The 17822-nt window shown below is 38.5% G+C and overlaps 1 protein-coding gene across 8 annotated transcripts in view; it reads right to left on the reverse strand.

Moving 5' to 3' along the window:
* The window catches only part of FRY (FRY microtubule binding protein), a 329636-nt gene that overhangs the window by 120937 nt on the left and 190877 nt on the right, over positions 1 to 17822 (reverse strand). For all 8 annotated transcript variants that reach the window (XM_070800572.1, XM_070800573.1, XM_019971430.2 and 5 more), the window contains 5 exons: positions 11218 to 11321; positions 10632 to 10740; positions 8671 to 8757; positions 3928 to 4099; positions 2336 to 2468 (listed from right to left, as the gene is read on the reverse strand). In XM_070800572.1, the coding sequence (XP_070656673.1) occupies positions 2336 to 2468; positions 3928 to 4099; positions 8671 to 8757; positions 10632 to 10740; positions 11218 to 11321 (605 nt within the window). The remainder of the gene's footprint in view (positions 1 to 2335; positions 2469 to 3927; positions 4100 to 8670; positions 8758 to 10631; positions 10741 to 11217; positions 11322 to 17822) is intronic.

Consider the following 17822-nt stretch of genomic DNA (forward strand, 5'->3'; position numbering starts at 1 on the left):
AGGAGCCTGGCAGGCTACAATCCATGGGGTCGCAAAAGTTTGGACACGACGGAGCACACATGCTAAGTGACAAAAGAAAATTTTTCTAATTATATTTTTAGAAATTTATGACACAGGTGCCAGATGTAATTCACAGTTCAAGAAAGTCCAAACTTTCTTAAAATGAAAGGTCACAACCAAATCCATGTTCCTGCCATAAGCAATCAAAAGTAGCTAATACAAATCGTGTGAGTTTCTAATGAAGAGCACTAATTACAAATCTAGATCTCAAATTTTGGCTAAGAACATCTGATTTCTACACTTTAAGCTACAAATACATTCTCAAAATCCAGTATTTCTATGACACGGTTACATAGAGAATATTCAGTTCAGTTCAGTTGCTCAGTTGTGTCCAACTCCTTGCGACCCCATGAACTGCAGCACGCCAGGCCTTCTTGTTCATCACCAACTCCTGGAGTCCACCCAAACCCATGTCCATTGAGTTGGTGATGCCATCCAACCATCTCATCCCCTTCTCTTCCTGCCCTCAATCTTTCCCAGCATCAGGGTCTTTTCCAATGAGTCAGCTCTTCGCATCAGGTGGCCAAAGTATTGGAGTTTCAGCTTCAGCATCAGTCCTTCCAGTGAACACCCAGGACTGATCTCCTTTAGGATGGACTGGTTGGATCTCCTTGCTGTCCAAGGGATTCTCAAGAGTCTTCTCCAACACCACAGATCAAAAGCATCAATTCTTCAGCACTCAGCTTTCTTTATAGTCCAACTCTCACATCCATACATGACCACTGGAAAAACCATAGCCTTGACTAGATGGACCTTTATGGACAAAGTAATGTCTCTGCTTTTGAATATGCTGTCTAGGTTGGTCATAACTTTCCTTCCAAGGAGTAAGCATCTTTTAATTTCATGGCTGTAATCACCATCTGCAGTGATTTTGGAGCCCCAAAAAATAAAGTCAGCCACTGTTTCCACTGTTTCCCCATCTATTTCCCATGAAGTGATGGGACCAGATGCCATGATCTTCGTTTTCTGAATGTTGAGTTTTAAGCCAACTTTTTCACTCTCCTCTCTTCCTTTCATCAAGAGGCTCTTTAGTTCTTCACTATCTGCCATAAGGGTGGTGTCATCTGCATATCTGAGGTTATTGATATTTCTCCTGCACTCTTGATTCCAGCTTGTGCTCTCTCCAGCCCAGCGTTTCTCATGATGTACTCTGCATATAAGTTAAATAAGCAGGGTGACAGTATACAGCCTTGATGTACTCCTTTTCCTATTTGGAACCAGTCTGTTGTTCCATGTCCAGTTCTAACTGTTGCTTCCTGACCTGCATATAGGTTTCTCAAGAGACAGGTCAGGTGGTCTGGGATTCCCATCTCTTGAAGAATTTTCCAGAGTTTGTTGTGATCCACACAGTCAAAGGCTTTGGCATAGTCAATAAAGCAGAAATAGATGTTTTTTTGGAACTCTTGCTTTTTCGATGATCCAGCAGATGTTGGCAATTTGATCTCTGGTTCCTCTGCCTTTTCTAAAACCAGCTTGAACATCTGGAAGTTCATGGTTCATGTATTGCTGAAGCCTGTCTTGGAGAATTTTAAGCATCACTTTACTAGCGTGTGAGATGAGTATTAAGCAGGTTTAACTCTCACATTTCAGGAATACTCACTAGAAACAAGTGAACTTATGATTCTTAAAGATGGTATGACTGTAAACTGGTGGTGTTGCTCTAGCACATGGGCTTGGGAGCAAAACATCACTTCTGAAAACTGTGGACCAGAAAAAGTCTTGGGTCCATTTTCTAACTTATTGGCCTAATGATACTTGAAACACAGCCAAAAAAAGATCAATCTTGGATTTGACTTTACTTTTACAGTTAGCCAAATATTATCAAACTATGTTTTTAATATCCCTAACACTTCTTTAAAGGAAATCAACCCGGAATATTCATATATTCCTTGGAAGGATTGATGCTGAAGTTGAAGCTCCAATACTCTGGCCACCTGATTCAAACAGCTGACTCACTGGAAAAGACTCTGATGCCGGGAAAGGTTAAAGGCAAAAGGAAGAGGGTGGCCGAGGATGAGATGGTTGGATGACATCACCCACTGAAATGACATGAATATGAGCAAACTCCAGGAGATTAGTGAAGGACAGGGAAGCCTGGAGTGCTGCAGCCCACAGGGTGGCAGAGTCAGACACGACTTAACCATTGAATAACAACACTTCTTAGAGCTGACTCTAATAAGATGAGAACAATATACAAATTAAAGGAGAAAGACCTCTCTGGTGTCTTTTGGTTCATTAATCCTTCATTGAAAACTTAGTCCTCATTTATACTCACGTGATCATGTCTTCGGGTTCTTTGTTTAACATCTGGACATTAGTCAGCATCATACACCTTCCTACTTCTTTATCAAGGTGCCTTAAAATGTTGTCCACAGCTTTTCGTACTTGAGAGTAATATAATGACATGCCTGAAAAATATGCATTACAGTCACATATTTGACTAAATCTATCAAACAGTGAAATGCCCAGTTTATTTATCCTCAGTGATGTATTTTTTATTGAAGACTTTCTGTGAGTCAATGAGTTCTTCGAGAAGAGTCTAATTCTGCTAATTAGACCAGCCTATTTAGCAGAGTTTAATTCTAATTCTAATCTCTTATCTGCAGGATTCTTAGCATAGCGCCCTCATGTCATAGGTGTTACCCAAAGAATCATTTAAATTTAACACATAGGAAATCTAATTCTTCAAAGGCAAATATTTTCCAGAAGAGTTAAAATAAAAAAGGAAACAAAAAAATTAATAAAATAAGAAAGGAAACAAAGTTCCATGCTGGAATTTTCATATTTCTGTTTAGTATTAAAAAAAAAAATCACCTTGATGAATGATTATCTGAATAAAAGGTAATAAAAGACAATGCTCATTTGGGGTTAGAATTTTAATAACTTTTTATTATAAATATAAAGATAATTATATTTTCCCTGAAATAAACATTTTTTTTTAGTAAAAGTAATAAAACGGCTTCACATTATACATTTTTAAATGAAGGAAGATGTATTTCAGTGTTATTATTTTTATCACTCTCAGCAGAGTGGAAGACAAATGTGTATAGAATATGTATTTCATATATGTATATACATTTTCCATATTTATGTATATAATAAAAATGTAAATTGCTTTGCATCCAAAATTTGTACTTTAATGAAATAATTATTAATGGTTATTTCTCATGTATTAAAATTTTTTGAACTCATTTAACCATTTCATAACTAAGATAAATATTTTAAAGAAAAAAGTTTCCTCATATGTTTCCTCCAGGTCTTTGGAATCAAGGAACTGTCTTAACAAGTTGGAAGCATGTTTGTAAATTCACAAACTCAGTAAAAAAAGAAACAAATGCAAAAAGTTATCTCTTTGGGTTAAGATAGTTAAATTAAAAAGAAAATAATCTTATGTAGGCGAAACCCAAAATACACCCTGGCAGATATGGGGTTTGGCATGTTTAAAACACAGATTAAACTAATTTCACTGAAAAAAAAAAAAAAAAAGGAACCGTAAAAAGGGATGCGGGAATGAATAAGTGAATGAATATATTTTTATGGTTGCTTTATAAACAGGATTATCTACCAAAGGACACAGATATCTTAGAAATTTATTGTAAACTGCAGATAATCAATATTAGAAGTTTGAAAAGACCAAACTTAGATAAAAATCTAACATTTAAACAACAAAATGTTTAACAGGAAGTTCCAAAAAGTTTAAAGGGCAGTAAAACAAACCACAGACTGAATCAAAACAATTAATGTTGAAATGTCTCATCAGCTACTTTTATGAATATTTTTTAAAAGTGTATCTCACTAAGGGTGAGTATCTGTTGGTCATTTTAAAGGCTTAATAAAACCCAGCGTGAACACATCTTTGAAACCCACCTATCATTTTGGCTTCCTCTTCAGTTAGCGTCTTACTCAGATACGTTTTCTTCACTCTCAGCGTGTTTCCTGAAGGGAGAACAGCCCCGGTAACCGGCATGGGAGGTTCTCCATCTTTCTGCTGCAAGCTATCGGCTATGACCAAGAATGCCCTTAAGCCAATATTCATTCTCTGTAAGAGACAATACGTTCATGATGAAGAGAAAGACCCAGTTACTGTCGTGAAATCAGACCAGCAGTCCTTCAGAGAAGTTAAGCATGGCTTGCCATCTAGATCAGAGTGGGAAAGTCATAGGCATAAGAGTTTAGGCCAAACCTGAGAGAATAAATGGACATGAGTTGTAGCAAGCTCCAGGAGATGGTGAAGGACAGAGAAGCCTGGTGTGCTGCAATCCATGGGTTCGCAAAGAGTCGGACACAACTGAGCGACTGAACAAGAAGAGAGTAAAATTAAATTTCTGACGCTTTTGTTGCTGCATCACAAGGAAACAACTGGGAAGATTTTCACCAAACTCGCAGGGCGCGTTAAGAGACAAGCAGACTCATTCTCTTTGGGGGATCCACCTCAAAGGGACAAGCAGCCACCCTCTGGAGCTGCTTCAGTAAGGTAAACTGAGGTCAAGAGAAGTCTCTTCCGTCTCCTGGAAGGAGACATGTTAATTCACATGTCTCCTTCACAATGACTGGATGAAAGAAAAAAAAAAAAAAAAAAACAAACACCAAACAAACAGAGTTCTAACTGAATCACAGAAATAAGAGTTGTCTGCTCTGAACTGCAGGTTGCAGACTTTGGAGTCACAAAGGCTGGTGAATTTGAAAATAAATTTAAAGTATTCAAAGCCATAGAACCTGTTACTGATAACAACACATAAGCTTATAAGAAGAAATGTCCTTCTGGGCCAGGTCATTATCTTCCTCAGTCGCAGGTGAGACATAATATTGGCTGTAAAATATGACGCAGTTTATCTTCCTCAGTCTCAGGTAATGGCTCCAAAAGATGATGCAGTAAGGGCAGAAGGTACTAAAACATCTGTTCTTCCTTCAACAGCCACGTGTAAACATTTACACTCATATTTTCAAACCACATCAAATTAATAAGTTCCCTAAGTAGACTACTCCCTAATGCAGAAAATAATTACCAGTAATAACACTGATAACCTAATTACAATTTATTGAATTCTTAAAGTATATCCAGAACTGCACATTAGCTCTCATCTTTAAAACAGCCATGCAAGGAAGGTACGATTATTCTTATTTTTCAGGTGAGGAAACTGAGGACCACGTAACTAGTAGGTGGGAAGCTAAATATGCAAGTTGAGTTTGCCTGGATCACCCATCCTGTAGTACATGATTACACGTACTCATAAGACGAAGCAATACTTCGAGTTTTATTATTTATTTTAAAGCTTTCCTTCTTTATGGCTGCACCGGGTCTCTGTTGCTGCACACAGGTTTACTGTAGTCACAGCCAGTGGAGGCCACTCCAGCTGTGCCACACGGGCTTAGCTGTCCTGTGATACGTGAGATCTTCCCAGATCAGGGACTGAACCTCTCTGTCCCCTGCATTGGCCGGTGGACCCTTTATCACTGAGCCATCAGAGAAGCTGTGACTTCTAGTTTTAAACTATTAATTCAAGCTTCAAGGAGTAGGGAGATTTTAAGCAGGATGTGGGAAACATTTCTCTGGCCCATTCATACCCAATACAGTGTGTATTTTATGACTTTTATGGTCTTCACTAATATTCTCTCTCCATTTTCTAAGATGAACAAGTATTAATTAAAAAATTGACTGTATATTAAAATTCATTAGTTCCCTCATTTATTTTAGTAGTTCTTTCTGAAATATTTTCTAGGCTTGTGGATTTTTTTTCAGGACACAGCAATCATTTGGGTGAGGAAATACAATGTTCAGTTCAGGAGACGCAGTACCTATAGGATGACCGTGAGTTGACGTAAATGATCAAGCCATTATCTGCAAGTGGATTATCCAATTTATGAGCCAGGCTGCCAGTTCTCTTAGTTTTCCTTTCCTCTGAATAGTATCCAGAACAGAAGTAAGTTGGAATAATTTAAGAAGTATATTTTTAACTTAATTTCAAAAATAATTTCTTCTCATGTTTCATATAGCTCTGTATCATGCCTCTCCTTCTAGTATCTGTCTGGTCTTAAGAAATTACTTAACTTTCTCAAGGCCAAGTCTCAGGTTCCTTTCTGTAGAAGGAGAATACTAATACCTATTGATCATATAGGGCTATGGTGAGAATTAATGCTGGAAAAGTTCCTACTAGCAAATATATTGTAGGCAAGAATCTTCAGTTTTCCTATTGAAGTCAAGTTTACTGAGATATAATTCACATGTAGTAAAACGCACTCCTTTTCTAAAGTTCTTCCAATTTTGAGAAACACAGTCTGCTAACTATCATCATCACAGTCAAGATGTAAGATATTTCCAGCATCCCCTAAAGTTCCTCTGTGTATCTGTAAAGTCAGTCCTCTCCTCCAACCCCAGCACTTTACTATCAGTGTCTAATTTCTGTCTATAATTTTGCCTTTTTTAGAATACGATATAAACAGAGGCAAACAGACACAAACTTTTGTGTCTTGCTTATTTCGCTTAGTGTAATGCTTTGGAGGTGCTGCTGCAATATCAATAGTTTGCTCCTTTTTGTGGCTGAATAAGTACTCCATTGTATGGATGATTCATAATTTCTTTAGACACCCACCAGCTGTTGAACAGGAGTGGCTTTCCTGTTTTTAGTCATCATGAATAAAGCTCCTATAAATATTCATACAAACCTTTATGGACATAGGTTTTAATTTCTCTTGGATAAATACCTTGGAATGGAGCTGCTGGATCAAATGCCAAGTGTATATTTAAACTTATAAGAAATTACCAAACTTTTCTAAAGTGGTGGTACTATTTCGAATACTCACTAAAACAGTATCAAGTTCCAATTGCTCTGTATTCTTCTCAGCATATCTCACTTTAGTTTTAACTTGCATTTCTCTAATGATTTATGATGTTGAACATCTTTTCTTGGGTTTACTGGTCATATGTATCTCTTCTTTGGTAAAGAGGCTCTTCATTTTGCCCATACAAAATGAATACAAAAAACTGTATTATTGAGTTATGATAGTTCATATATATTCTGGATAGAAGAGTTTGTCAATATATGTTTTGCAAATATTTTCTCCCAGTCTTTGGCTCTACGCTTCAGTAAACATCATTTTTTAAAGTGCATACTTTACGATGATGATGGTCAATTTATCAACTTTTTATTTTGTAGTTTATAATTTTTGTATGCAAAGAAATTTCTGTCTACTCAATGTCACAAAGATTTTATGCTTTCTTCTGGAAGATTTCTGATACAGGATTTCACATTTAGGCTTATGATTTAAGTTAATTTTTGCTGACAGGGCAAATTATGGGTTGAAGTTCATCATGTTGCAAGTGATTGCCCAACTGTTTAGCACCATTTATTAGAAAGACTATCCTGGGATTCCCTGGCTGTCCAGTGTTTAGGACTCCGTGCTTCCACTGCAGGGAGCCTGGGTCTGATCCCTAGTTGGGAAACTAAGCTGTATGTCACAGTCAAAAAAAAAAAAAAAGACTATCGTTTATCCATTGAAAAGCTTGGAACTACTGTCTCTAGGCAAGAGAAGACTCTTTAGTCAGTGGGTCATGGGCCTCATTTCGCCAAAATGCCCTGAATTTACACTGGATCCCCCCGCCCCCCTCACTGGCCTACTGACTGACAGCAGCCACTGTGGACCCCCGTGACATCACTAAAAACTAGACAAACTCCTATTTGGGGCTTGTTGGGCTCAAGGTGCTGCTCAATCTCAGCACCAAGAAGAGCAATCAGGGTTTGTGAGGGGAAGCAAGAGGGTACAGGGAGGCTTGGTTCCCTTTGCTGCTAACCAGCTGCCTGTTCTGAGCCTCTGGGCTCTGGGCCTCCTTCCTCACTGACATGATGAAGGAGCCAGACAATATCACAGTGATGACAGGAACAATCTTTTAAAAAAATTTCATGGTGTGCAATGTCTTACAGCTACTAAAGGTGGAAGAGCTGGTGGCAAGCAGTAAATTCAGCTCTGCTGACTTCTGGTTCAGTGTTCTCTCTACAATCTCACAGGTACGAGGCTGAAAAGAGGCTGCTTGCCAGGCATATTTCTCTTGGTCAACACTCTTTTTCGAGGTCCAAAACTGAGTGTGCTTTTCATGTGCATAGGCAGCCCCTCCCCTTGCCACCCTCTAGGAAGTACATCATATCCATTATACACTCATTTCTATGACCTTCCTGGCCCTGGAACTATGATGCTGCCACAGAATCAAATATGCAAACATTAACTTATTTAATTTCACTATATTTAAGTATTTTATCATTGCATGTATTGATTCTTCTCTGCTTCATCACTTCCCAAAACTCTTCAATTTGCTAATCTGCATCAAAATAAGTTTTAAGTATTGACTCTTCTAAAATAAACCATCAGACTGAGAGTGACAGATTACCTTTTGGAACAAGGTTGACTTCCTTCTGCAAGAACAGAATATGATATGATACCAACCTTTAATCATTCTAAGTCTACTCATCCAAAAATCTTACTTCTGAAATTCCACCAGCTGTACTATTTTTGTCAAATACCATGGACAGAAAACAATAGGAGACTTTTTGGAGAAGATGGGCTTCACTCCACTCCCCAAGACTGCAAAGTGAAGACACGCAGAAGGGTCATTCTTACCTCTGGATTGAGACTGAAAGCTTTTGCTGGTTTTCCCACACAAAGGAAATCAAAAATGATTTCTTTCATTGCAAAATCTAAACGTTCCTATAGTGAAAAAGAGAAAACAAAACAAAGTGTTAAAATACTCACTTAACATGAAAATGTCTGTTTTCATCACATGCACCCAACAGGTGGCTGCTGAAAGAAGAGAGGTCCTGCTTCATTTTATGCATCACAGAGAATCCCTGGTGGAAATCCATGTCCATCTGAACCTTTGGTTCAGTTTTCATGGGATGTGTGGAGATGCTATCATTCTATAATATATGAAATTAGACCCTAATACACAGAATGACTAAAAATGAGAACATGACAAACCAAAACATTCTGAGCATCTGGGCTTATATGCACTACAAACTCCTCCTCCTAGTCCTGCAAATGCTGACAACTTCTTAAAACTCAGTTTAAAAACATAGTTTTTAAAATACCCCTACAAAATGATCATTTTCTTTTGTTATCTAACATTTCCAATCCTTTGGCTTATAACAGACAATTGTGCAAGGGAAATGAATAATCAACAGATGACACATTAAGGTCACTTAAATGAGAACATTTAAGCCAGATTCTAATAATTTGAGACAGTGACTACTAAGATCTGTCATCTTCATTTTATACAACCTATTTTAGAATAATCAAAGCACGTTCTCAGCCACATGATAACTTAATGTAGAAAAGTTCTGTTAATTCATCTGCCTGCAAAGCGGCGGATGAATTAATGTCCATAATGGAGTAATGTCCTTTCCCTAAGTACAAATATTACAGAGGCATTTCATTATACTAAACACACAGAGAGATATCATATATTAAATTACCTGTAAAGTAGCAATAGAACCTTATGTCTTTATATCAACATCAATTATACTTCAACAGTATTTTCACATTTGTTATTTCCCTTTATCCACACAATATTCTGAGGGATACTAGGCAAGCATTCCTATTCGCATTTTACAAATAAAGACACCTAGAATGAAAATGTTCCAGGACTTCTTTAGGGTATAGAGCTGGCTCATGATTTCCTACGTGGTGGTAGTGGTAAAGAACCTGCCTGCCAATGCAGGAGATGCAAGAGATGTGGGTTCAGTCCTGGGTTGGGAAGATCCCCTGGAGAAGAGCATGGCAAGTCACTCCAGTATTCTTGCCTGGAGAATCCCATGGACAGATGGAGCCTGACAGGGTACAATCCACAGGGTCATAAAGAGTCAGACATGACTGAAATGACTTAGCACTCATGCATGCTAGCTCATGGCAGAGGACAGACTGTAATGAATGCCTTTTCATGCTTCTCCATAAATCACAAGGAAGTCAAAGTGGGGATAAAACCATTTACACAATGTTTTAAAAAATAGAAGTCCTGGGTCTAAATAGTAAACTAAAATTAAATGTTTCATATTATTGGACCCAGTTCTTAAGTAGAACAGTATGTGTAAAGTGCTTAGAACAGTTCTTGGCTTGATATTAGCTTGATAAATGCTACTATTCATGTACATTCTTCTTTTTCATAGGGTGAAAGTTAGAGCATTATGATTTACTCATCCAAGTTCAATAACTGTCGTCTTCTGATTTCCTGCAAACATCAGACTCAATTTCCTCCAGACTTGTGGAATCTAGAGCAGAGAAGCAGGAAAAAACAGAGTCGAGGGGTCAAGAGACCCTTTTGCTAATAGTCTCTGTGACCTTAGGTGAGTCACTTAAAACCTGTCTCTCAGTTCCTTCATTTGTCAAATGCTGAAAACACTTGGCACACCATGCCACAATTTGTTTTGAAGCAAAAAAATAAGCTATGTGTGAAAACATTTGCAAAACCACTCTGAAAAGTCTATACATGTAAGATATTATTTTAGACTCTAGGTCTGTTAGTAATTCCGAAGAAGGAGGTGGCTACTTAAAGGCAATTAGAAGACTCCCAGAAGCATCTCCATTACCTGGGCGATGAACTGGATGATTTTCACAAAGATGTTGAGAGGCATATCCCTTGGCACCACACCACGGGACCCTTTGGGGAAAAGTGTTGTGATGATGGTTATAAGACGGCTGAAAGATAAGGGGGAAAAAAAAGAGAAAACAAGCAAGATTGGCTGAGCTCCAGTACTTTAAGGGAAAATGGTAGATGCTTCATCTTATCTAAGTATCAGAGAGAATTCAGAAAAAGAAAACAAACCACTTCATTTTTTTTCCATTAGCATAATTACTCTATGAAAAGTTTCTCTGGAAAACTAAGGGCAGCTGGAAAATTATAGCCATTTCCTTTGTTAAAGCGGCAAATATAACCCTGACACAGAACTTGGCAATCCCGGTAGAAACTAGGGTTTCTGTCATGGCTGCTGAGCTAACGTCTAAGGAAAGCCTGAAAATGTCCAAAGGACTTAGATCTTTTAGAAGCTGTCAGCTTTGAACAGCTTCTAGTTCGGTTAGGGTGGGCAGCAATGAAACAAAACACCCTCTTCACCGGCTGAGTGGTTACCATTAACTTAGTAATGGGGTTACCGTGAACCCAAGCCAGCTCCTTACCTCTGAGTAGCTGTGTTGCTTTCACATTTAATTCGGATCATGTAAACCCACAGTAATCTGTACAGAGATTCCAGTGCAACTCGAGCCATCTTGGGGTCTTTATTCTACATCGGAAACCAAGACATAAGATTGCAGATTAAATGGTATGATGTCACTCTTCACTTTCTTAGAGGTCTTTCGCTTTTCTGTTACTCCTCTTCCCTGTTCATTTATTCATCTTGTTGTAACCATTTTTGCTGTTCTATTCTTAGTGTAGATAATTCGGGTCCTGATTTTTGAAGATTTCATAAGTGCTTAGATATAATCTAGGATAAGTTTACCTTTAAGCTACTTGCTGAATAAAGATGAGTCACATAAATAAATTGGATGGAAAAGACTATAGGGAGTAGCTTTTTAGATTTAGGAAAGATAGATTCCTTATGCCAAAACAGTTTTAAAATAACTTGATGTGATCATTATAAAATTTGAAATTTCTATTAAAAAAAATTGAAATTTCCACATGCATTTTGGTCTCATTTTGGCTTTTTTTCTTCTATTGATCTAAATAAATAAAATGATAAAACATCGTTTTAATTTTTGAGGCCTTATGACGTGTTTTATTATCTAGTATGGCCTATCTTCCAACATCCACTGTTCTTTTTCTTCCTATTTTTAGGGTTTTCTCATATATTCCTATATGTTTATTCTTCCAAATAAACTTTATAACTACTTTTCTAGCTCCAGGGGAAAAAAAAGTCCCAACTTTTTAGAAGCATGCTAAGTCACTTCAGTCGTATCTGACTCTGTGCGACCCCATAGACGGCAGCCCACCAGGCTCCCCCGTCCCTGGGATTCTCCAGGCAAGAACACTGGAGTGGGTTGCCATTTCCTTCTCCAAGGCATGAAAGTGAAAAGTGAAAGTGAAGGCGCTCAGTCGTGTTCAACTCTTAGTGACCCCATGGACTGCAGCCTACCAGGCTCCTCCGTTCATGGGATTTTCCAGGCAAGAGTACTGGAGTGGGGTGCCATTGCCTTCTCCTTTTAGAAGCATACATTTACACATAAAGGATTTTTTTTATCTTTTAGTAAAACAAGTGATAAAACTTATAATTTGTCATATGTCTTAGATACATACAGGAACTTTAAACTAGTAAAGTTGCATTTAAATAGTCTATCATTTAAAAATGTCAGGAATTCTAATTATCCTTCCTCCAGACCAGCAAAGGTCTCTAACATGCTTACACACTAGTTTAAAGCAGCTTCTAGACACACATTGCCCGGGTTTAAATCCATCCTCACTCTGTAATTTATGAGTGGTATGGCCAACCTCTAGGACCCTCCATAATCTCTCTGGGCCTCATCTTCCCTGTCTGTGAAATGATGCTAACCCTCCCTCCCTCCTAGGACTGTTAAGAGAACTAAATGAGCTAGTGCACAAAGGGAATTTAGTTCCTGCCCACAGTAACTATTATTATATACAAGACACAGATCTAGCAGCAAAGGAGATGTAGTCCCTGACTTCAGGAAGCTGCCATTCTAGTGGGAATATCTCCACCTTTGTGAGTTTCTCTTTACTTATAAAAGTATCCCTGATGCTGGGAAAGATTGAAGGCAGGAGGAGAAGGGGATGACAGAGGATGAGATGGTTGGATTGCATCATTGACTCGATGGACATGAGTTTGAGCAAGCTCCAGGAGATGGCAAAGGACAGGGAAGCCTGGTGTGCTGCAGCTCGTGGGGTCAAAAAGATTCGGACATGACTGAGCAGCTGAACAACAAATCTTATGTTTGCATAGTGTTTCATTCACAATTTTCTCCCAGGCCTTATCTCATACTCTGAGTCATGATCCAGTAGAGCAAGTTATCATCTAACTTTCATTGATGAGCTTAACTAAACTCTCCAGTTTCAATGATTTGCATCACTGTCTTCTGTTCAACTTCTCTTATACTTTTTTCCTGTCCCTCTACCCACAATTATCTTTTTGATGCATCTTATTGTGACTGATGTTCTTTCATTCTTAAGAATACATCTGAGACAGTCTACTTTTGCTCCCATAGAGACCAAAGAGCAAAGTGGCTGACTTCAGGTTTTGCTTTGTTTAACCCATGTTTTCCTGTACTGGTAATTGAATTTTAGCATTCCGAGATGATATGACTGGTCACCGCAATTCCCTCCTAACATGATTTCCCTGGCTTCTCTTCCATTCTCAGCACTATCAGATGATATTCTTAAATTGCAACCGTGACTGTTTACTCCTCCCTGCATTTCAAGTTCTGAAGTGGCTTCTCAGCACCTCCTGGACAATGTCCAAATTCCATGATGTGGTGCAATAGGGGCCTCTGGTGACCTGGCTCCCCCATCCCTACCTCCTGCCTTCGCCTCCGGTGTGCTCTCTGCTGTTACATCCCTTCTGCAATTCGTTGAATGCCTGGAATGCCTTCCTGCCCTTGTTCTACTTAGAAAATTCCTACTCCCCAGCAAGATTCATTAGGTGTCACTCCTCTGTTACATTCCACTGCCCCTCCCTCCTTCCTCCGCCCTGGGGAGATTACCAGGGGCTCCTGCTGTCTGTCTTCTAGAATGTTGTTCTCCTGTATGTTTCCTACCAGACTGTGAGCTCCAGGACTTCTGGATTGTTCACTGTTGTGCCCTCAGTGACTGCCATACAGCAGGTTATTAATTTAAAAAAGAAACTGTGGGAGGAGGGTTTGGGGGAAGATGGGTACATGTGTATGTATGGCTGAGTCCCTTCACTGTTCACCGGAAACTACCATAACATTGTTAATTGGCTATACCCCAATACAAAATAAAAATTTTAAAGTCTGGGGTCAAAAGGCAAATTGAATAGTAGCTGAACAACCTGAGGCATAAGCAAAATTTCTTTATATAGGAACTAAAGGCAACCCTTAGTACATAGCTGAAGCTAATCGACATGATACAATATTACTAAATATCTCACACTTGTATCACATTTTGCTATTTCGAAAGTACTTTCATAGCCCATGACATCAACTGGGAGGATTCTGTCTTTGACAGAAGTCAAATCACTGGCTCAGGTCTTCAAGTCTGTAAATGACAGCTGGGATAGGAACTGACTTCTGCTCCAGTAAAGACTATTTTCTCAGAAACTGGAACATGCATGTTACAGGATACCCACTGTATCAGGCATTGTTATCAAAGTTGTATGTGTATTAACTCTTTTTAATTCTCAGCACAACCTACAAAGTAAATACTGCTACTGTGTCCTTTTAAGGATGAGGGAGTCAAGACCCAGAGGAGCTAATAAGTGACAGAACCAGAATTAAAACCCAGGCAGTCTGGCCCCAGTGTCTTCAAACCATGAATGATTTCAGTTTAAGATTATATGAAGGCTGCTCAAATATGCTACTGGCAACGACTAGATTGTATTCTGCTTGAAGACAGGACTTCTTCACTGCCTTCATATTCCAACAGCAGCTAACATACAAGGTCTTACTATACCATCTCAGGATGCTGACATTTTTAACCTATGTGTCAAACCACTGACCTCTGTGTCAAAGATCTCTACTGTAAGACTGAAAGACTATTCTCTTCTTCCATTGGCATATGCTTCTCAATTAATTAACCAATAATTTCTTTATAGCAGAGCTGAGGTTACATTGATAAAACTGTTCAAGAAACGAGTAGGTTTCAGAGTGGATCTTCCAGACTTTACATGACATGTCAGTCTGCCCAATCCCAATCCCAGTCTGCCCAAACCTTCTTTAAACTGTAATCTTTTGACTTAGCTAAAGCAATTCAGTGTGAACAGTAATAAGTAATAAATAAGTCACTGATAACTTGGCTGGTGATAGGGTCACTGGATAGACCAATGTTTCCCATGATCCATCAGTTGACCACTTGTACCCAGCCACCCAGACTTCTTTGATCTCACTATACTTAAAACTCTTCTAGTTCTCTCTTCCATTGCAAGTAAAGGGACTTAAGTAAACCTGTTGCTTTCTGCTATAAGTCAGTGCCTATCCCAGTCAACACCTTCCTTCTTTTTGGCATTTCCTTTTGATACCTGGAATCAAATTACTTTGATCATAATTCAATCTTTTTGATGACTGTATTATCCAAATGACATCATATGATATAGTTTAGGATAACCTCTAAAATTACCATACTAACAATTTACAGAGATTATTTTTTCTATTCACTGGCTGAATAAAAAAGGCATTAAAAAAAGTAAGTAACACACCTGTCATCTGCTCACTAATTTTCTGACCCAATGTATGTGTTCTATTAAAATTTATAAATTCCACTTTGAAATGTACCTTTGATGGATCTGAAACATAGATGAGATTGTCTCAAATTTATAGAAATAAAGTTATATTAAAACAGAATAACTACTTCTTGAAAACTATTTTAAATAGCTAATACTGTACCATTTAAACATAGTATTTACCAAGAGGAGAGTAGTTGTTTTAAATAGGACCATACATTTTAATGCATTCAGGCAATGACTGTGGAATCCTTAATATATTACTCAATGCTTCCCCTTTGTAAAATAAAGACATCATTGCTGCTGCTGCTGCTAAGTTGCTTCAGTCGTGTCCGACTCTATGCGACCCCACTGACGGCAGCCCACCAGGCTCCGCCGTCCCTGGGATTCTCCAGGCAAGAACACTGGAGTGGGTTGCCATTTCCTTCTCCAATGCATGAAAGTGAAAAGTGAAAGTGAAGTCGCTCAGTCATGTCCAACTCTTCGCGACCCCATGGACTGGAGCCTACCAGGCTCCTCCATCCATGGGATTTTCCAGGCAAGAGTACTGGAGTGGGGTGCCATCACCTTCTCCGAAGACATCATTAATACCCTTATATTTACATGAAAAGTTAAAAACACTCCTTTAACTTCACTGTGATTATTACACATGAAGATATATGATAAGATTCATCAAAAAAATTAATGGCAGCCAAACTTTGATATTCTTAATGGCAATCAAAAGACCTTTCTTGTCCCCTCCCCTCCCTGCACCATTCTGAATGTGTGATTCTCTATCATTAGGTCCTATTTGATTTTCTTCATAGCAGTTAGCACCACCTGAAGTTTTTGTCCTTGCTGTTTACTTGTTTCTGGTCTGTCTCCTCCACTGAATTACAAGGTCTAAAAGAACTGCGAGCGTCACTGTCTCATTCATCACTTATTCCCAGCATCTGGAACACTGCCTGGTACATTTCTGGTGAAGAATTGATGACCAGCTGACTAAGTGAATGCATTCTAGTCCTAGTGCAAATAGGGACTGAGATGAAAAGAGAAATATTTTTAATTCTGTACTTTGGTTTCTAGGACTTTGAAGCTATGCTGACTAATGTCTAACCTTCAGATGATACACCTTCAATATTTCTGAGCATTTTAAATACAGCAGTATGTACATGTCAATTCCAAACTCCCTAACTGTCCTTCCTTTCCCCCATCCTTCCCCACTGGTCCTACTGGAGAGCACAGGGGAACTCTGCTCAATGTTATATAACAGCCTGGATGGGAGAGGAATGTGGGGGAGAATGGACACATGTATATATATGGCTGAGTCCCTTTACTGTCCACCTGAAATTATCATAACATTTTTAATTAGCTATACGCCAATATAAAAAGAAAAGTTAAAAAAAATATTGCCACCTGAGCAAAATTTCTGGTAAAAACATAAATAACAACATGAAAGCATATGGGGAATTCAATGCAGGCTATGATATTGTCATGATAATCCACAACATACATTTAAAGGCCCTACTGCTGGCCTGGCTCATAACTAATCTCCAATTAATGAGACCTCTTCTTGTTATTAACTATATTGTATAAATAAATTTCTTAACTTTTGAGGTTTCTTTTCTTTTTAATAAAGAAGACTTCACTGGTTTTAATATGTATTAATTATTGTAAGAAAAAGAAAATGTAAAGGTTCTTCCAATTATATCCATTTTCAAGGACAAGAAACTTGCACATACTTATAATGAATACGTAATAATTTTAATTTAAAAAACTATTAATGGGGATTCATGACAAAATATGAAAGCACTATTAAATCAAGTTTTTAAAACATATTTCCCTTTTTTAGAATTAGATATACTAGGGTATACAGGAAGGGAATATAGCATTTTTTAACAGCTCAGTATATTCAAATTCTGACATAAAATTCATAAAAGCATATAAGTACTGGTCCTCACTGACCAGAGGTTCCTGAAAGATGTCAAGGTCGTGGTGAGAAGGTGTAGTAAATTTCTCACCACTTTACAAGGGCAGCTTGCTAACACACAGTTGACCGAGTTAACAAGTGTAAATAAAGACTTCACGTTTGTGTGACCGAAGCAGCCTGCTCCTGACAGGCTGACGCTGAGGATAAACCAGGGCCCGACATTAAATGAGCGCTGAATCTGAGACCTTGTTTACTTTAAAAGCAGATTTTTCATGCTCATACACATTTCTACTCCGCCCTATGTCATGCTGCCACCTTGACAACTCTCCCCGGCAGAACACATCAAAGGTGGCCACCAAGTTCGACACGTAGGGGCAAACACGGGGTTCATTATGCCTGAGCGCGTGTAGGGGCCGGGGGGCGGCCAGAGGGACAGTGAACAGAGGAAAGAGCTGGACTGGAGGTCCTTT

Source organism: Bos indicus, chromosome 12 (genome assembly GCF_029378745.1).
Source record: "Bos indicus isolate NIAB-ARS_2022 breed Sahiwal x Tharparkar chromosome 12, NIAB-ARS_B.indTharparkar_mat_pri_1.0, whole genome shotgun sequence".
Taxonomy (NCBI): Eukaryota; Metazoa; Chordata; class Mammalia; order Artiodactyla; family Bovidae; genus Bos; species Bos indicus.